This window comes from Aotus nancymaae, unplaced genomic scaffold (assembly GCF_030222135.1).
Source record: "Aotus nancymaae isolate 86718 unplaced genomic scaffold, 86718_ANA_hifiasm-v0.15.2.pri h1tg000016l, whole genome shotgun sequence".
Lineage (NCBI taxonomy): Eukaryota > Metazoa > Chordata > Mammalia > Primates > Aotidae > Aotus > Aotus nancymaae.
The window spans coordinates 37,102,182-37,122,777 of record NW_026988428.1 but is presented as its reverse complement, the minus strand read 5'-3'; the positions used below and the strand labels follow the sequence as shown (position 1 = coordinate 37,122,777).

At 53.5% G+C, this 20,596-nt stretch overlaps 1 protein-coding gene across 3 annotated transcripts; it reads left to right on the top strand.

Annotated features, from left to right (window-relative positions):
* Positions 1–768: 768 nt before the first annotated feature.
* SP7 (Sp7 transcription factor) lies at positions 769–19,922 on the top strand. 3 transcript variants are annotated; one of them, XM_012450544.2, is made up of 3 exons: positions 769–872; positions 9,605–9,843; positions 16,969–19,922. In XM_012450544.2, the coding sequence occupies exon 3, from the start codon at positions 17,002–17,004 to the stop codon at positions 18,241–18,243; it is 1,242 nt and encodes a 413-aa protein (XP_012305967.1). In that variant the 5' UTR covers positions 769–872; positions 9,605–9,843; positions 16,969–17,001; the 3' UTR covers positions 18,244–19,922. The 3 variants fall into 3 exon arrangements, with proteins under 3 accessions (XP_012305967.1, XP_012305966.1, XP_064232786.1); XM_012450543.2 differs by lacking the exon at positions 769–872 and adding an exon at positions 10,296–10,363 and having other exon boundaries at positions 9,634–9,843; XM_064376716.1 differs by lacking the exons at positions 769–872; positions 9,605–9,843 and adding an exon at positions 10,219–10,363.
* The last annotated feature ends 674 nt before the right edge of the window (positions 19,923–20,596 follow it).

Here is a 20,596-nt window from a genome sequence, read left to right as displayed (position 1 = left end):
AATTGGGATAATGGAGGTTAATGGGGCGCCTGGAGGGGGTTGCCACGCTCCTAGATCAAAGAGGCCAGCTCTTCCCAGCCACCACAGCTGGAGGTCACAGCTGGAGGGGGAGGGGCAGAGGCTTCGGGCCAGCCAGCAGGGGGTGCTCTGGCCCTGGAAAGTCTGTCCTCTGCCTCTCTGACCCCTTCTTCGCTTGGAACGGCTTTTGCCTAGAGAGTGCGTTGGGGAACGGAGGATAAGTGTGGAGCCCTGAGACCCCGACTCCTCTCTGTGGAGCCCTGAGACCCCGAGCCCTGAGACCCGACTCTGGGGTGATAGGGAAGAGGAAGGGCATGAGAGACTGGCAGCCTGGGGTCAACGGGATGTTAGCACCGTTGGGACCTCGGACACTGCAGGATCTGGAGGAAGAAGCTGGGTCGCAGCCTCGAGAAAGCTACGGCCGAGGAGGCAGGACTCCTGTCCTAAGTTCGGGCGGCTGAGAAAGGACTGGGCTGGGCAGCGGGGGGCGCTGGCTGGGCGGAGGCGAAGGGGCATCCGGCGCTCCCCCGCCGCCGCCCCCTCCCCCGAGCTGGCGCTCCCTCTCGGGCTCTAATCGGCGCGGCGGCCGCAGCGGGCAGAGTCAGCGCCGCCAGTCTCCGGGACGCGACTCCCAGCAATTGTGGTCGGGACCGCAGATATGCAGCTGCCTCCTGCCCGGGCGCCTGGCCCTGCCGGCCCCGCCCGCGCCCCGCCCCCCGGCCGCCCGCCCCTCGGCTGCGCGGGGACACTGAGGCACGGGAGGGAGGCGAGATTCCCCGGCGGCCCTGAGCCCGGCCTAGGCCGCGAGACCTCCCAGCAGCCTCCAGCTCACGACCTGCCCTGTTCGTCTGAGGGTGCCTATCTCCCTAACAGCTGTAGGTGGGGGCTGAGACCCCCCCAATCCTGCCTCAGCGTCAACTGTGCTTTTTGCCTCACACCACCACGCGGGGTGCGGGTGGATGGAGGGCGTTGAACAGTGCTTTGAAATCTAGAGGAGGGGCCAGGGAAGTGGCTCACAGCTGTAATCCCAGCACTTTGGGAGGCCGAGACGGGTGGATCACCTGAGGTCAGGAGTTCGAGACCAGCCTGACCAACATGGAGAAACCCTGTTTCTACTAAAAATACAAAATTAGCTGGGCATGGTGGCACATGCCTGTAATTCCAGGTACTCGGGAGGCTGAGGCCGGAGAATCGCTTGAACCCGGGAGGCGGAGGTTGCGGCCAGCCAAGATCATGCCATTGCACTCCAGCTGGGCAACAAGAGCAAAACTCCGTCTCAAAAAAAAAAAAAAAGAAAGAAAGAAAGAAAAGAAATCCAGAGGGGTGCGTCCCATTGAGGCTGTGCGGGGAGGAGGTGGTAATGTTGGTACCTGAGTCCCAAGGACCCTCATTAACTGAGGCAGTGGAAAAACAGGTGGGAAAGACTAGGCCTAGATAGGCTTAGAAGTTACAGCGGGTTCCTATGTAGGGGAGGTGATGGAAGGTGGGGAGGCAGAAATGGGTGAAAAGGGGGAAAGGAAATAGTTCAGGAGGAATTGGGGCAGAGGGCCAAGGCAGGGGTCCTTCTGGGAGGCTGTGGGCCAGGTCCTCAGATATTGCCCTGGCCCTTCACTCTGTTGGCCAGATCCAGCAACTGTCAAGAGCCATTCTCAGAACTGAATAGATACCTTTAAAATGCCTGCATGTCCTGTGTGCAAGTGCACACGTCAACACACAGATCAAGGGAAGTCATGCATGACTACTCACCCTTCACATCCAACTGGGCACTAGTCCTGTCTACTTCACATCCTCAATATCACCCCTCCATTGACTTTTTTTTTTTTTTTTTTTTTGAGACAGGCTGAAGTGGCGTGATCTTGGCTCACTGCAACCTCTGCCTCCCAGGCTCAAGCGATTCTCATGTCTCAGCCTCCCAAGTAGCTGGGATTACAGGCATGTGTCACATGCACAGCCAATTTTTTATTTTTAGTAGAGAAGGGGTTTCACCCATGTTGGCCAGGCTGGTCTCAAACTCCTGACCTCAAGTGATCCGCTCTCCTTGGCCTCTCAAAGTGCTGGTGTGAGCCACGGTCCCCCTCCACTGACTTCTGCTCATCCCTACTGCTGCTGCAGGCCACACCTTCCCACATCTTGCTTGGACTGCTACAACGGATTGTTTCCTTGCCTCCAATTTTACCCACCTCCCAACTGTGACAATATTGATAGGCACCATTTATGGAGCAACTACTAAGTGCCAGACCCTGTGCTAAGAACTCTACATGTATTATTGCTAATCCTTAACAACAGTGGGAGATTACCAAATTATGCTGCCCCTTTCAACAGAAGAGGAATCTTAGGCATCAGAGGTTAAATAGCTCACCCATGCTTGCACCATTGTAAATGGCTGATTTACCCAGAACTGCCTGGCTCCGTATTTCATTCTCCTCTCTGAAGTCAGTCGTTTTTCTAATACACAGGTATTCTCGTATGTTGCCTTTGGATCAAGTCTGGTCCCTTGCATAGCTGATTAGATCTTCTCCATCAGCCTCCACTCTGTGTTGCACTCATACTCAATTTTCAGCATCTCAAAAGTTGTCAATCCCTCATACCTCTGAGTCTTTGCATATACTCTTCCCTTCCTTTTTTTTTTTTTAGATGAGGTCTCATTCTGTCACCTGGGCTAATTTTTTTTTTGTATTTTTTTGTATTTTTTTGTAGAGACAGGGTTTTGCCATGTCGCTCAGGCTGGTCTTGAACTACTGGACTCAAGTGATCCACCAATCTCAGCCTCCCAAAGTGCTAGGATTACAGGCATGAGCCACTTTGCGGGGTCCACTCTTCCTTTTTTTACTTGATAACTCTTATTCGTCCTTCGGTTTCTTTATTTAGTCATCCTTTCTTCCAGGAAGCCTTCTTCAACTCCCCCCAACACTGGCTTAGATTTACCCTTTTGTCCTTATGCCATCAAGATACTTCTAGGCTGGGCACAGTGGCTCATACCTGTAATCCCAGCACTTTGGGAGGCCAAGGAGGGCGGATCATGAGGTCAGGAAGTGGAGACCATCCTGGTTAACAAGGTGAAACTCCATCTGTACTAAAAATACAAAACAGGCTGGGTGCGGTGGTTCACACCTATAACCCCAGCACTTTGGGAGGCCGAGGCGGGCGGATCACAAGGTCAAGAGATCGAGCCCATCCTGGCCAACATGGTGAAACCCCGTCTCTACTAAAAATAGAAAAATTAGCTGGGCGTGGTGGCATGCGCCTGTAGTCCCAGCTACTCGGGAGGCTGAGGCAGGAGAATTGCTTGAACCCGGGAGACGGAGGTTGCAGTGAGCCGAGATAGTGCCACTGCACTCCAGCCTGGTGACAGAACGAGACTCTGTCTCAAAAAACAAAACAAAACAAAACAAAACAATTAGCTGGGTGTGGTGGCGCACGCCTGTAATCTCAGCTACTCAGGAGGCTGAGGCAGTAATCACTTGAACCTGGGTGGTGGAGGTTGCAGTGAGCTGAGATTGAACCACTGCACTCCAGCCTGGGTGACAGAGCAATACCCCATCTCAAAATAAAAAAATACTTCCTACTCTTTTGTTAGATGCTGGTTAGTTTGTGAGGTAAAGGGATGTTTGTTGTTGCATGCCCAAGTCTAGCCCAGTGTGCTTGGCACACAATAGGTGCTTTCTGAACATTTGTTGAATGAAAGAATGTTCTCTAGGTTCATTCCACATCTCAAAAATCTGTGCTACCAAGAACACAGCAGGTCAGAGAAAATGGGGAGAGATGTGTATTTAGGATTTTTTTTTTTTGAGATGGAGTCTTGTTGTCTCCCACGCTGGAGTGCAGTGGCTCATTCTCAGCTCACGACCTCTGCTTCCCGGGTTCAAGTGATTCTCCTACCTCATCCTCCCGAGTAGCAGGGATTACAGGCGTGTACCAGCACACTCTGCTAATTTTTGTATTTTTAGTAGAGAGAGGGTTTTGCCATGTTGGCCAGGCTGGCCTCGAACTTCCTGACCTCAGCTGATATGCCTACCTCGGCCTCCCAAAGTGCTGGGATTACAGGCCCGAGACATCGCACCCAGCCTGTATGTAGGATTTTGAAGGACCATTCCCTTGGGTTGCTCAGCCTTACTCCTAGGGATGATGTAATCAGAATTCCATCACCCCAAATTCTTCCTGTGAAAGACATTAGAATATTTCATGTATCAGATTCTAGGATATCATTTTTACAAAGAGTAATTTTCCTTTTTTTTTTTTTTTTTTTTTGAGACAGAGTTTTGCTCTTGTTTCCCTGAGCTGGAATGCAAAGGAGCGATCTCGGCTCCTAGCAACCTCCACCTCTTGGGTCCCAGTGATTCTCTGCCTCAGCCTCCTAAGTAGCTCGGATTACAGGTGCAAGCCACCACACCCAGCTAATTTTTGTATTTTTAGTAGAGACAGGGTTTCCCCATATTGGTCAGACTGGTCTTGAACTCCTGACCTCGTGATCCACCTGCCTCGGCCTCCCAACGTGCTGGGATTACAGGTATGAACCACTGCGCCTGGCCCAAAGGGTCATTTTCTAGAGATGACCAGGTTCTTACTTAATTCAGTGTTGTCCCATGTGAGACACGCCCACCCAGGACAGGTCCCCTTTTTCAGAATCAGACTTCAGTCTTCCCCTTCCTTTCATTTTCCTCTTTGTCCCCTGCCATCCAGATTTCTTCTTCCTGCTTCCATCATGGCACTTGTTTCTGATTCTGATCTGCCTCTCCTAAAGCTGCCAAATTATATCAGGGCTCAAATGTCAATGAAGGAGCCTAAGGTTCAGAGAAGAGGGGAGCCAGAGCCTGTCCCAGAAGTCCTCCCTTGTAGCCCTAGTGCTGGAAGAGGCGGTGGGGAGACCTAGGAGAGAGGGAGGGAAGTTGCAGTCTGTCTGTACCTGCAAATTTGTGTACATATTTGTTGGGGTGGGGAGCTCCTTTTCCAAGCTGTCCTATACAAAGGTTGCTAGCCTCTTAAAAGTTTCCCTTCTATCCCATGTCCTCAGCTTTGCCTCCTAAAATTGGATCCTCTTCCCTAAGTACCCTGAGCCTCGTGTCAGAAATGCTGGGTCAAGGCACTCAGCAGTCTGTAAATCCTGAGGCCATGAGTGGATGTTCCTTCAACCCAAGGAGCAAGCTTTCCTGGTCATCAGCCCCATTATTCTTGGAGGACCCAACAGACTGGTAGCTGATCCTCAGGGTCTCTTATCTGTAGGCCCACCATTTGTTTCTGCTTTGTCTCTCCCATGTCTTTCTGTTTCCCTGTCTCTGGATGCCTTCTTCTTTCCTGTCCCCTCTATGTTCTCTGTTGCTGGAGTATCCACTAGAGACAAGGGCTGGGCTGGGTGCATGCAGGGGTAGTGGCCAGACCAGGGGCCCGGGACATGAGCGCAACTTTCCAAGCTTCTCTTCCAGGCCCCTGTGGTTGGGGAGCTCCACAGAGGGAGAGATGAGTCAGCGGGGCTGCAGAGCAGCAGGGGCCTGGGTGGGGGTAGGGATGCTGGGGTTCCCCAGAGCCAGGGAGTTTGCTGGGGCCATCTGGGTCTCTGAATTCCGGTGTGTGTGGGGAGTATTGGATCAAATACTCCCCATACGCACCAGACCTAAAGGTACACCAGAGCTTCTTATACTAGTAGGAGTTGGAGGCAGCAATTTGCAGGACTGGCAGTGGCCTCCATATCACCCTTATCCCCAGATCCTTATAGGGAGAGGGGTTCCCAAATGGCCTTTAGGAGACCTCAGGGATCTCCAGAGCTGTAGAGTTGTAACAATAGCCCTGGGTATATGTGTGTGACATTTGCCACATGTGTAGATACATGTGTTGATGTGAATCTGTGAGTCCATGTGGGACGTATTCTGGGTGACCATGAGTCTGTATGCATGTAAACATACTGGTGTGTGCATTTTTATGATTGGGGGTTAGGGTGTCTTGGGGTAAGCATTATCTGTAGAGTATATGTATATATCAGTGTGTGTCAGTATGGGTGCCTGCATAGTACAAATGTGTATGAATTATGTGTCACCTTGTGTGTGTGCAAGTATGCAGATCTGAATGTGTCACTCATCAGGTATGCATTAGGGCGTGTGTCAGTCTCTCTATTTCAGGGGCTCTGCTCACTATTCTCTGGTGATTCTCTCTAGGGTAGTCAAACCTTCTATAACAGCGACAATGAAGAGCTGGGAGTCACTTTGGATGAGGCTGTTAGAGACAGCCCAGCCTAGAAGAGTGGTAGAGGGCGATGGTGTGCATGACAGAGGGTGCATCCCTTGGGAGTAGGGGGTACAGGTCTCCCACTCTCCACTGATCTTTCCAAAAAGATCCAAAATCATTTGGAGAACTGAGGCAAGTTCCAGATTCAACCCCCTCTAACCTAGAAAGCCCACCCTGATTCTCCTAGGGGAGGGCGAGAAGGGAGTGGTTCCTGTGGTTCAGCGAGTCCTGGCATTGGGATATCAGAAAGGCATCATCCCACCCCTTCCTTCTGGGGCATCCATCCCTTGGAGTTCAGTGTCTGGGTGGCCATGGGCGGAGGCTGAGGGGCCCCCAGGGTGGTGGGGGGTGGTGGATAGAAACCAGATGCCTAGGGGGTTTATACTGGAAGGACCAGAGCCGCAGCCTCTACCCGCCCCTGCCACATGGCGCCTCTGCTTGGGCTGCCCCACCCCCTCGGAGGCTGGGCTGAGGGAGGACTGAGAGGGTGGAGGTAAGTCCTTGGTTAAGATTTCTAATTGCTGCCCCCAGCCCCTCAGGGCACTGGGAAGGAGACTGGGGAGCTGGACCCAGGAACACCAGCATCTCAGCTGGCCTGCAGGATTATCTTTAAAAAGGATGTGGGAGAAGTCAGAACCCAGGGGCTCCTGAGGGCAGCAGCTGGGGCTTCAGGCAGCCCCTCTGCCTATCTTTGGCCCTGATCTCTGGTGGGGGGCAGGCTCTGTGTCCAGGGGCTGTCCTCTGTTGATCCATCAGGGGCCCTGGCTCACATCTTCCTGGGACTCTGCTCCTCCTTTTTCTTTCCCTAGAACTCTTAGGATTTGAATGTGTCTGCCCCTTCCCAGGTAGGGTTAGGGATTAAAGCCCACACGGGGAGTGAGAAGGTGACCCTTCCTTCCAACTCCTCTCCCCAACCCTGTCTGTCCATTCATCTTTCCATCCTTCCTCCTTTTCCCCTTCGGTCTCTTCCTTTCTTCTCTCATCTAATCTGAGTCCCAACCCCCTCCTCACCTGCTCTCTCTTCTTTAGAGGGTCACAGGGTAGAAGGGAAGCTTCTCTAGAGTCCTCCTCTGCCTCAGTTTCCTTCCTGATCAAACTGGTCTTAGGCTTTTCTGCTGGTGATACAGGAATTGCTCTAAATTTTCTCCTTCCCAACATCTGAGTTGGGGGCCCCAGAAATCCAACTGGCACCTCAGTCTCAGACTCCTCCCAACCAGGGGGAGACCGCGAGGTCACAGGGACACCCCACCACGGGCACTTCCTCTCGGGCAGACGGGTGGGGTGGCCCGTGTAATCAGCGGACACAATTATGCGCTATTTATATTCCATCCCCGCCTCCCCACCTGCCTGGCAGCCTCCTCCTCCTCCTCCTCCTCCTCCTTCTCTGGACCTGGCTATGCCTCAGGCTATTTTCCCTGTCCTTCCCAAGCCTTTGTCTCTCCATCTTTGTTCCTCTGGTCCTGTTTCTTTACCTTTTTAGTTTTTTTCCTGATCTTTCTTTTTTTTTTTTTTAAGCCACACATCTGGTCTTCTGTTTTCCTCTTTCCTATCTCTTTCTTATACCCAGTGATATCTCTTCTGATTCTCTTGGACTGTTTCATTTGCTCTGTTTCTTCTTTTGCTTCTTTCTCTTTGTCAGCTACCTGGTTCCCTAACCCTTCCCCTAAACCTTGGGTTCTCAGAGTTCCTTGGGGTAAATCAAATCGTGGGGCTAGAATCCAGAACTCCTGGGTCCTACCCTGAAATTCGTGCCTGCCTGTTGGCAAAACTGCTGTGCAAACCTCCCTGGACCTCCATCTGCTCCTGTCACCTCCCAGACCTTTCTTTGGAGATCTGGGAGAGCTAAAGGAGCGAGGAAGTGGGCACTCCGAGAAAGTGAGGGGATGGTGTTGAGGAGTGAGGAGGGTGGAAAGGACAGGGCTTTATTCCTCTGACAGGAAGAGCTGGGAGGGAGAGAGATGTGTGTTAAGGAATAAGCTGCCAAACAACCCCGGCAGGCTAAGCCCCACTGTGGGAGAGCTGTCAGTTCCACCACTAGGCTGCCCAGTCCTCTCTCTCCCATAAACACCTGGGGGTCCAGGGCCCAGGTTTCAGGTAATAGACTTTTTGGGTTTCCCTCCCAACCTGGCTGACCTTTCTTCTCTTATTTCCTATTTTGATGGGAAGTCAAAGTTGGGAAGTCCTTATTAAGTTGTAACTTCAGATCTTTCTTTGGAAGAGGGAATTGATGCATGGCAATGAGAAAGGGAACTGGGAGTTCCCAGGAAAGTCAGATCACTCAGGAGAACTGTCCACCAAAGGGTGGAGATTAAACTCATGGCCTCCAAGAGAGGCCCAGGTAACTGACAAGGAATGATGAAGTTTAGGGCATTTCTTTTTGGGGAAAATAATCCAAAGGGGCTAGGTGTCAGCATGAATGAGTTGACCCAATGACCTTCCACTGCCACCCTCACCCCTGCCTGTCTTTTTTTTTTTTTGAGATGGAGTCTTGCTCTGTCACCCAGGCTAGGTGCAGTGGCACCATCTCGGCTTACTGAAGCCTCTGCCTCCCAGGTTCGTGATTGTCCTGCCTCAGCCTCCAGAGTAGCTGGGATTACAGGCACACACCACCACACCCGGATAATTTTTTTTTTGTATTTTCAGTAGAGATGGTGTTTCACCATGTTGGCCAGGCTGGTCTCGAACTCCTGACCTCAGGTGATCCACCTGCCTTGGCCTCCCAAAGTGCTGGGATTATAGGCATAAATCACTGTGCCTGGCCTCCTGCCTGTCTTAAATTCTCTCTTCATCAGAAGATCCAGGTTCTGCCCCACAAGGTGAGGTAGGCCTAGGTATCCAAACAGTGAAACTGAGGCACTGGGAGGAAAACTGAGGGACCCCCCCAAGCCAATACCAAGCCTTCCCTAACTCTTCACCCCTTCCTCCAGGCCTTGCTCTGGAACCTACCTCAGTGACACTAAAAGTTTAGGCAGCAGAAGCCTCCACCTCAGAACCTCCCGTCCCTCTTCACACAACACACACACTTGGGCACATACACACTGCTCTCCTGATCTAGAGGCAGGTGGGTGACTGGGGAAGCAAGTTCTCCACGGTCAGCTGGGGCGGGTGTGGCGCGTGTGCCTCCAGCGTGTTACCGTGTGCATTTGCGTGTGTCCATCTGCGTTCATTCATGATAGTGGCTGTGCCCCGTGTGAGTGGTACTGTGTGTGTACATGTGCACGCATCACCCCTGTGTTTGGCCACGAGTGTGTGTGTCAGTGCGTTCCAGTCTCTCTGTGTGAGTGTCGTCCCCAACCCCCCATCCCCCCCCGGATCTCTAATTAGTGGTTTGGGGTTTGTTCCTTTTCCCTCCTGTTCCTTCCCTCAGCAGCGGCGGGCGGCAGCAGCCTCAGCAGCAGCAGTAGCAGCAGCAGCAGCCAGCGAGCAGCAGCAAGGACTCTGGAGTCAGAGTAGGACCGTAGGACCGGAGCCTGAGTGGGAACGGGAGTGGAGCTGGCCTGGGAGACAGCCGATCCCTCCCAGCACCCTCAGGCCACCCGCTGCCTGCAGTCTCCCTGCCAGACCTCCAGAGAGGAAAGACTCGGGACAGCCAGCCCCAGGTTCCCCCAGGTACATGACACTGGGGAGCGCTGGGAGGGGTGTCCACAGATGCCTATGGGATTGCTGCCGCGTGTAGGACACCGGGGTCCACCATCCCTTTAACCTCTCCCCTCTGCAGCCCCTGACGAAGCCCTGACAACTGGCCGTCGTTGCTCTCCCCTTTTCCTGCCTCCCACCCCTTCCATGGGCGCCCCTTTTTCTCCTCTCCCTCCCTGATCCCTTCTTTGGGGAGCTTAGCAAATGGAGCAGGAAATTTGGACCCTCTGCCTCCCTCTCTCGCCCTCCTCATTGGATCCGGAGCCTTCTCCGCTGGGAAAGCTGTAATTAGAGGGTGGATCCCTACAGACAGAGAGCAGCCCCCCACCCCCCACCCCGGTCCCTTCTAACTTTAGATATCTTCTCTCTCATTCTCCCATTCTCCCTCCCTCTCCCTTCTCTCTCTCTCCCCCCCCACGGCTCAGCTCTCTCCATCTGCCTGGCTCCTTGGGACCCGTTCCCCAGCCTCAGGATGGCGTCCTCCCTGCTTGAGGTAACTGTCCCCTCTTCCCCCCAGGAAACCAGCCACAACCGTAATAGTCCTAGTCCCTGCCCACCCACCTCCTGCAACTCACATAGATAGTAGCTGTGGTGCCTGTCAATTCCAGGGGTCCTTCTGATGTGGAGAGAGGAGTGGGGTCCAAGAAGGGGGAAGCAGGGGGCAGGAGAAAAGGGAGGGAAGAAGAGGGCCAGGGGTCAGAGGGCAGTGAAAAGAGGGTGAGAGGGGATTAGGTCAGAAGGAGGAACACGTATCCCAGCTAAGCACACTGACTGTGAGGAGTGGAAAAGGGATGGGGATAGGAGGGGAAGAGGGGGAGAGGGGACTGAGGAGAGAGGGGTGGGAACAGATAAGCTGGCAGCAGAGATAGAAGGCAGAGAGGACTGGCTGAGGGGGCACAGAGCAGCAACTGGGTATAGTTCTTTGGGGGTCCTGTCTCCTGGGACTTGTGGCCCAGGCAGGATCTTGCCTGTTGTGTGGGGAGGGGGCTGGGCCCGTGAGCTGGTGTGTGGAGGCGAGGAGGAAGGCTGTGAGAGAAAGGAGGCCAGCCTGTGCCTGTGGGGGGCTGACCAGGGGAACTGAGCCCAGGCCTGAGAGGGAACCAAGGAGGAGGGACGGGGTCTGAGGCCGCTTGCCCGGCTCACAAATATTTAGCTTTCAGCCAAAGACAAACTCAGCTCTATTTTGGGAGTGGGAGGCTCCAGGGCGGACTGGGCCACTTCCCCTCTGGGCTGGGACCCTTGCATCCCTTGCCTCTGGCGTGGGGACAAAGGGAACTGGGGTACTGTGGGGGTCAGGGTTTGGGGTCTTGAGAAATTTCTGACTCTACCAGGGCTTCTGGGGGACCCAAGCCACGGAGTTGGGAAGGGAGGGCTCACAGCCACTCAGGGCCAGAGTCCTCCCTGCTTCTGGGTCTCTGACACTGTTCCTCTGTCACTATCTCTGTCTTGCTTTCTGGGTCTCTCTGCAGGAACTTAGGGCCAGAGGGCCCTCCCCAAAAGCCTTGACTCTTCCCTATTCTTGGGTCCCACATCTCTCTTCCCAGCGCCCTAACTCAGGCCCAGGGGTGCTGGGCCAAACAGGAAGCCAACTCACTCAACCTGTAGGAGAAGTGTGTGTGTGAGAGATGGGGCAGGAGTCTTTTAACACCTGTGTTCATTGGTCTGAGTATAATCATTAGGGTGCAGTGGAGTGTGCCCGCCCGCTGCCGGCTCTGTGAGAGAGAGAGAGAGACAGAGAGAGAGAGAAAGTTGGGCCATCTGAGTGCTGTGAGTCCAGGTGAGGATTGGCGTGTGCAGAAGGCTGTGAGATAGTGAGTTTGTGGCTGAGTTTGGGGAGTAGCATGCAAGCCAGCCAGATGGCCACCATGTCCCTTGTCATACTCTGTATCCAGCCAGGGGTCTCTGGATGTTGTACTCTACCCACAGCTGCAATGGGGGCAGATTGTCATCCTGCCACCTCCCCAACAGACTCTATTTTGAGCCATCATTGAAACACTGTGGTCTTGAGGAATAAGAAGCATGGAAATCCTGGGTCCACCCAGGGCAGGGACAGTGTCAGTGGGCGTGGGCATCATGCCAGTATTGCCAACGTGGCGCTGGTGGCTTGGGAGGGACTGGCCCAGAGGCCTGCTGGAAAGACATGGGATTGGGGTAGTGCATGGTGAGAGGAGGGTGTCGTGGAAGCTAGCCTCTCACGTCCCCTCACTCCTGCGAGCTGGAGATGCCTACGACACAGGCACACCAGTCCTTCCCATCTCTCTACCACTCTCACCTAGTTTTTGGGTACCTGGGCCCTCAACTTCCTCCCCCTCTCCCCAGGAACCCCCCTGCCTGGTATGGGTAGGCTCTCTGGCAGTGGGAAGAACTTGGGGTTCAGAGAGGGAAGCAGCTGCTGCTTGATAGGGGGCTCACCTGGGCCAAGTGAGATGCAGGAGAACAGGAAGGAGGAAGAATTGGTTGGAGCCCTAGGTGGGAATGGAGAACTGGGAAGCTGGGAGAACTAACGAACTTGGGAGAAGGCTGAGAATGTTGAGAACTGGAAAATGGGAACTTGGCTGCTCAGAACCTAAGGCCAGTCAGCCCTGAGATGTCTAGTGAGATTTCCACTGGGAGGCCAGGCTGGGCACTGCACCACCAGTTCCCTGGGAGGAGGGGTCCCCTTCCCCTACTCCACATCTGGGTGGGAAAGTTGGGACAGCTCCTATCTTGTTCTTTTTCCAAACAGTCCCACTTCAATACCTTAAGTCTGTTTTTTTGTTTTGTTTTTATTTTTTTAAGGGTGGTGGGTGGAGGTCAGGAGGGAACAGCTGGAAGGTGGGACTGCTGGGCCCTGGAAAGGGAACACATTTGATCAGGTATGGGGACACGTACTTAGAACTCTTAACCAGGACTCTTTCCCTGAGTTCCCAGGAGAGACCAATCAGCAAGAGAAGGAAACTGAGGCTGTGGTGAAACTTAGCCACGTGCCCAGCCCATAGCCTCCAGAGCATTCTGAGTGGGTCTGGTTCTTCCCTCCCCGTTCCCTGCCCTTAAGGGCCCTCTGGGCCTCCACTCCCCAGGGCTGGGGTCTCCTGTTGGCCTGGGGCTGGCTGCCTTCTTTCACCCCTCCTTCCCTCCCCACAGCTGGGTGGGGTCCCTGGGCTTGGCTGAGGCCCCTGTGGCCACAGTGTGAGGGCCGGGCGGGGGACGGCGTCGGCGTTTTTAAAAATAAACCGACCGCAGGGAAACCATCGGAGCCGGGCTGGGCAGAGGGAGAGGGGACGGTCAGGGGGGAGAAGGAGGGAGGAGTGGCCTGGTCTGGGGGTTTTCTGGGGCCCAGCACCATGGTGGTTTTCTCTTAGGTAGGAAGTCTCCTCTCTTCTTCCTCCTCCCCCTTTTCTTCTCCTCTCTGCTTTCCTTTGCTTTTCTAGCCCAGTCTGTTTTCCAGCATCCCTCCTTCTTAGTTTGTGTCTTTTCACCTTTCTGCTTTTTTAGGTCCCTGCCTATTTCTGCCTCTTTTTTGTTGTTGTTTTTGATACAGGGTCTTGCTCTGTTGCCCAGGCTGGAGTGCAGTGGCGCAATCATAGCTCACTGCAGCTTCTAACTACTGAGCTCAAGTGACCCTCCCATCTCAGCCTCCTGAGGAGCCTGGACTACAGGGGTGCACCACCAAGCCCAGCTAATTTTTACATTTGTTATGGAGATGGGGATCTCATTATGTTGCCCAGGCTGGTCTCAAACTCCTGGCCTCAAGCAACCCTCCCCCACTTGGCCTCCCAAAGCACTGGAATTACACCTATTTCTGCCATTTAATGCCAATTTTTCCTCTCTAGTCCTCCTTCCCCCGTTGCTATGGGCATTTTATGTCAATTTGTCACCCTACACAGGTCCTTTGTGCCCCATATCTCTGAGTATCTGCCCCTCTCCTTTGAACTTCATGTTTCTACCTCTTCTCTCTGCTAGGATTTGACTCCTCCTCATCAGCTACCCTGCTGTAGCTCACCCTCTGCTTGGAAGATCAGGGGTTCCAGGGAAACCCTGACTAGAAGCAGCCATAGGTGTTCACTGTGGTTAGACTGGAGAAAGCTTTTGGTGGCTCGGTTTGGGAGTCAACAGGACCTTAGAGAGAGGTAACTGCCCAGGAGGAGCAGCAGGTTTGCACTTGGGGGTGTAGCGCGGGAGGGGCTGCACACACGCCTCATGGCAACCCCAGGGCCCAGGCCCACCTCTCGGATGGGCATTGTACACATGCCACATGCTAGGAGCTACCAGGCAGGTGTGAGAACCCTGGATTCTTGAGTTCTCTTCTCCGCTTTACTGGGAAAGCAACAGGCATATCAGCTTATGAAGACCCCAATCCTCAAAACTGCTTTTCTAGCCCTTTGAAACCCATATAACTGTATAGGGTTAGATTTTGAGGGCATTTGTTTTGGTGGGATTCCCAGCAATACATGAATGTCTATGCCAGCCAGGGATGCTATAGAGCATTTCTTCCTTGGATGACTCACCCAAAGAGAGGTACCATGAGCTCCCGAGGGTGATTTGGCCCAGTAGCAGCAGCACGGTGGGCATTAAGAAGATACTTTACGTTTCTAAAAGACACCCATGCACTACAGCCACGTCTTCCTTCATTCACAGTGCTAGAAGGACTATGTGTTAGGGGACGCTGAGGCATGGAGCAATGTGGCTGTGAGCCAGTATGTTAGTCACCCCAATTCCTTGCCTTGGAAGGGCATGATGTCTTTGGGTTCTTCTCGCCCTCTCAAAGGGGTACCAGCTGGCACCACAAAGCAGGAGGTGCTCACTGCCTGCTTGAAAGGCATTCTTGTCTCAGCCACAGTTCTGGCTTGGCTGCAGCCCTGTTCCCTCTCAATGTCCCAGTGTCTCCACCATCACTTCCTCTTGCTCCCCAGCCTGAGTCCCTGCCAAGAGATTCCTTACCAAGGACATGAGGATTGGACCCCAGGGAGACCAGGCCACTGCCTTAGTCAGGAGCTGAAGCAGTGACAGGAAATGAAATATGGGGTATGGGATGAAGCTGGGAAATCAGGCATGGGAGCAAATACAGTCCTCTAATACTTTGGCCTTCTCCCCATGCTGCTCTTTGAGCCCCATCTTTCCTCTTCAAGACCCTGACCATGGCCTCGTTCTGCTCCAAACTGACTTCCAAGGGTCAGGATCCCCAATTCTCACCTCAGCTAGCTGCTGTCTCTTTCACCAGTTCTTCCCACAGCCATTTAAAAAGAGTTAGGCTGGGCACGGTGGTTCATGCCAGTAATCCCAGCACTTTGGGAGGCAGAGGAGGGGGTGGATCATGAGCTCAATAGATCAAGACCATCCTGGTCAACATGGTGAAATCCTGTCTCTACTAAAAATACAAAAATTAGCTGGGCGTGGTGGTGTGTGCGTGTAGTCCCTGCTACTCAGGAGACTGAGGCAGGAGAATTGTGTGAACCCGGGAGTGGAGGTTGCAATGGGTTGAGATCGTGACACTGCACTCCAGCTTGGAGACAGAGCGAGACTCTCTCTCAAAAAAAAAAAAAAAAAAAAAAGGACTGATGTATCGGCTCAGGCCTGTAATCTCAGCACTTTGGGAGGCAAAGGTGGGCGGATCACGAGGTCAGGAGTTCGAGACCAGCCTGGTCAACATGGTGAAAACCTGTCTCTACTAAAAATATGAAAATTAGCCAGGAATGGTGGCGGGTGCCTGTAATCCCAGCTACTTGGGAGGCTGGGGCAGGAGACTTGCTTGAACCTGGGAGGTGGAGGTTGCAGTGAGCCGAGATTGCGCTACTGCACTCCAGTCTGGGTGACAGAGCAAGACGTTGTCTCAAAAAAAAAAAATAAATAAATAAAAATAAATAAAAAGAGCCACCTGGCACGTGCCTGTAGTCCTAACTACTCTGGAGGCTGAGGTGGGAGGATCACTTGAGCCCAGAAAGAAGTTTGAGGCTACAGTGAGCTATGATGGTGCTACTGCACTCCAGCTTGGGAGACAGAGTGAGACTCTGTCTCTAAAAAAAAAAGTTTTTTGGCTGGGCATGGTGGCTGATGCCTGTAATCCTAGCACTTTGGGAGGCCGAGGCAGGTGGGTCACTTGAGGTCAGGAGTTTGAGACCAGCCTGACCAACATGGTAAAACCCTGTCTCTACTAAAAATACAAAATAGCTGAACATGGTGGCATGCACCTGTAATCCTAGCTACGTGGGAGGCTGAGGCAGGAGGATCACTTGAACCTGGGAGGCAAAGCCAAGACTGTGCCACTGCATTCCAGGGTTCAAGTGATTCTCCTGCCTCAGCCTCCCGAGTAGCCAAGATTACAGGCACCCGCCACCACACCTGGCTAATTTTTTGTATTTACAGTAGAGATGAGATTTCACTATGTTGGTCAGGCTGGTCTTGAACTCCTGACCTTGAGAGCCACCCTCCTCAGCCTCTCAAAGTGCTGGGATTACAGGTGTGAGCCACCACGCCCGATCTTCTTTTCTTTTTATTAAAAAAAATAGTCTGGGCTTGGTGGCTCACGCCTGTAATCCCAGCACTTTGGGAGGCCGAGGCAGGTGGAGCATGAGATCAGAAGACGGAGACCATTCTGGCCAACATGGTGAAACCCTGTCTCTACTAAAAATACAAAAAAATTAGCTGGGCGCAGTGGCATGTGCCTGTAGTCCCGGCTACTCAGGAGGCTGAGGCAGGAGAATCTCTTGAACCCAGGAGGTGGAGGTTGCAGTGAGCCAACGTCACACCATTGCACTCCAGCGTGGGCGACAACAACAAGACTCTACCTCAAAAAAGAAAAGAAAAGAGCTTCCTGTTCCTTGGAGGCCCCTTGGACACCCCTAGTAACTCCAGAATGAGCTCTGCCTACTGCCTCCCAGGTTCGGGTACTGGACTGCAGTCTTCAGTCTCTGTTCTCCTTCTATGACTCCATGTGAGCTCTGCCCTGAGGTCCAGTTTTTACTGGCCAACCTCTTTTACCTGTAATTCTCCAGCCTCTTCAACTCTTCCCGGACCCCTCTGTTCTGTTATGGATGTCTCTAGGTCTCAGTCCTAAAATGCTGCCCTTCATTCTGCACCTATCCTCCCCTCTCCCTAAGCAGTGCATCCCTCTTTCCACAGGAGGAAGTTCACTATGGCTCCAGTCCCCTGGCCATGCTGACGGCAGCCTGCAGCAAATTTGGTGGTTCCAGCCCTCTTCGGGACTCAACAACACTGGGCAAGGCAGGCACAAAGAAGCCATACTCTGTGGGCAGTGACCTTTCAGCCCCCAAAACCATGGGGGATGCTTATCCAGCCCCCTTTTCAAGCACGAATGGGCTCCTCTCACCTGCAGGCAGTCCTCCAGCACCCACCTCAGGCTATGCCAATGACTACCCTCCCTTTTCCCATTCATTCCCTGGGCCCACTGGCACCCAGGACCCCGGGCTACTAGTGCCCAAGGGGCACAGCTCTTCTGACTGCCTACCCAGTGTCTACACCTCTCTGGACATGACACACCCCTATGGTTCCTGGTACAAGGCAGGCATCCATGCAGGAATTTCACCAGGCCCAGGCAACGCTCCTACTCCTTGGTGGGACATGCACCCTGGAGGCAACTGGCTAGGTGGGGGGCAGGGCCAGGGTGATGGGCTCCAAGGAACACTGCCCACAGGCCCTGCTCAGCCTCCACTGAATCCCCAGCTGCCCACCTACCCATCCGATTTTGCCCCCCTTAATCCAGCCCCCTACCCAGCTCCCCACCTCTTGCAACCAGGGCCCCAGCATGTCCTGCCCCAAGACGTCTATAAACCCAAGGCAGTGGGAAATAGCGGGCAGCTGGAGGGGAGTGGTGGAGCCAAACCCCCACGGGGCGCCAGCACCGGGGGCAGTGGTGGATATGGGGGCAGTGGGGCAGGGCGCTCCTCCTGTGACTGCCCCAACTGCCAGGAGCTAGAGCGGCTGGGAGCAGCAGCGGCTGGGCTGCGGAAGAAGCCCATCCACAGTTGCCACATCCCTGGCTGCGGCAAGGTGTATGGCAAGGCTTCACACCTGAAGGCCCACTTGCGCTGGCACACAGGCGAGAGGCCCTTCGTCTGCAACTGGCTTTTCTGTGGCAAGCGGTTCACTCGTTCGGATGAGCTGGAGCGCCACGTGCGCACTCACACCCGGGAGAAGAAATTCACCTGCCTGCTCTGCTCCAAGCGCTTTACCCGGAGCGACCACCTGAGCAAACACCAGCGCACCCATGGCGAGCCAGGCCCAGGTCCCCCTCCCAGTGGCTCCAAGGAGCTAGGGGAGGGCCGCAACACTGGGGAAGAGGAGGCCAGTCAGACACCCCGACCTTCTGCCTCACCAGCGACCCCAGAGAAAGCCCCTGGAGGCAGCCCTGAGCAGAGCAACTTGCTGGAGATCTGAGCTGGGTGGAAGGCCTCCCACCCCAGGGCTCGCCTGCCAGTCTCTCTTGGTTCTCTGGACCACTGCTTGACAATCACTCTCTTTACCCGACGCATGCCTCTTTTGGGGATCTCTCCCTCTGTCTTCCTCCTGGCCATTCTGAGCCTGGGTATCCCCTTGCATGCCTCCTCATCTCACCTTCTCCCTTCACCATGAGACTGGCTTTCTGGAAACTCTCATCTCATGCCCTCCCTTTGTGCCTGATTCCTGCACTCCAGCTTCCTAGACTCTGGCCCTGCCACGCCAACTCATTTTCTTTCCATTTGGGCTCCCAATACTAGTTCTTCATCTAGCTCCTTGACATGTATGTACCCTTTCTGCTTCTCAAGTTTATTTACTGATGTCCCTCAGCCTTCAGGCTCCAGTCAGTCTTCCCAACCTCCCATCATTGCTTGCCATTCTCCAGAGCCTTTTTTCCTTTTTACAATCACAATGATAATGATGATAATTTATTGCCCCCTGGTGGCCTCTTCATCAGGGATCATGGTTAGGGGGATTGGGGTTAGTGACCTGGCCAGAGGCAGGGTGCCAAGAAGGGGGCAGACCAGTGGGGATCTGATCCCAAAGACGGGGTAACCCCAGGGTCAGGGAGGCTGCCCCCAGGCCTGTATATTTAACCCCTATGTACCAGGAGTAATGAATAGTAATAATAATAATTCTATTTATGTAAGTTATGATGACGGGTCAGGTTGAGTGAGCTGGGGAGGGAAGCGGATCCATTTCTGCCAGAAAATTCTAGCCAAATGCATCTCTGTATAGACAAAATGTTAGTGGAGAAGGTCTTGTTAATAGAATGTCTATCATCAGGATCTCAGTTGATGGGGTTTCTCTTTTAATGAAGTCTCTACACATTGGGTTAGCTAGATCTCTGCTAAAGAGTTGATGGGGTATTTCTTGATTAGGGGATACTTAATATCCCCAGCCCCAGCCAGAAGCTGTGAAACCTCAAGTCCTATGGAGGGGAGAAGGACTGGAATGTATCCCAGCTCCCTTGACCCCAGAGCAGGTTCTTCCACTGCCCCTCCCCTTAGACACCATGACCCCATCAGGTCAATCCCCTGTTGCCATGGTTATGGAGGTTTGCAGCTGCCATCTTAGACGTGCTCTTTGGGGAAGTCCATCTAACAGGAGGACATTGGTTTGGAGGTGCACCTCCTGAAGAATGGGTGGGGAAGGCTTTCTCTGGGATCAAATTCAAATAAATCAAGTATTTATTGAGTGCCTACTCTGTGCAAGGCACTGTGCTAGACCTGGTGCCTAGAAGCCCTGAGAAAGAAGAACTTACAGAGCTAGGAGGACAGAGGCTCCCGAGCTGATCTGGGAGTGCACCCACATGCCCCCACGCTGGTACTTCCGATGCTCCCACCTCCACCTCCAGTGACTTTTAAAGCCGCTTAGTGCCTTTCCTGTAACTTTGGATCCTCCTTTTCTGTCCCCTGCTGTCTCAAGGCCCCAAGTTAAAGGGTTAAAGTCGCTGGAGCTTGGGGAGAGAACATTGTGGAAAGGAAGGGATCATGCCCTTTGTGGAACCTTTCTTTTTTTTTTTTAATTTAATAAATAAAAGTTGGATTTGAAATTTTGTCCTGGTGAGAAAAGGAGAAGAGGAAGAGTGGTTCAAAGATTTTTTTCTTTGGCAAATTGGGGACTACCCATGGGCGAATATTCTATTGCGCATGTTTGCTTACTATGCTCGCGGTTAGTTTATCGGCGGGCGCGGTGGCTCACACCTGTAATCCCAACACTTTGGGAGGCCGAGACGGGCAGATCACTTGAGTCAGTAGTTCGAGACCATCCTGGCCAACATGGTGAAATCCCCATCTCTACTAAAAATACAAACATTAGCCGGGCGTAATGGCAGGCGCCCATAGTCCCAGCTACTTGGGAGGCTGAGACAAGAGAATCGCTGGAACCTAGGAGGCGGAGATTGCAGTGAGCAGAGATCGCACCACTGCATTCTAGAGTGGGTGGCAGAGCGAGACTCCGTCTCAAAACAAAACACAAAATTGTTTATCGGTCAAATCCTCCAGCCGTGTTCAGTTTTTGGGCGTGCAGTGCTTTCTGCAGAGTTGGGAAGACCCACTGGTTTCTACCCACCGACCCTGGTCAGTGCAGTGACGCGACCCGAGCGCGGGCACCGCGGTTGCAGTGCGGGCTGCTGCGCGGCCCCAGTCCGGCGGTGGTGCGGCTCCCGGCGGGCGGACGCGGCCTGGCACGTCACCCGCCCCCTGCCCCGGGCCTGCAATCAGTTGTGCCCGCCACGGAGTTAGCAGAGGAACAAAAGCCACTCTGTGGCAGCCATCCCCGAGCCACAATA

What these genes read in the sequence shown, in the direction of transcription:
- SP7 (XM_012450543.2), top strand. Translation starts at nt 10,343, where the DNA reads ATGGCGTCCTCCCTGCTTGAG. An exon ending in TGGCGTCCTCCCTGCTTGAG is followed by an intron (nt 10,364 to 16,968) that starts GTAACTGTCCCC and finishes CTCTTTCCACAG; the next exon opens with GAGGAAGTTCACTATGGCTC.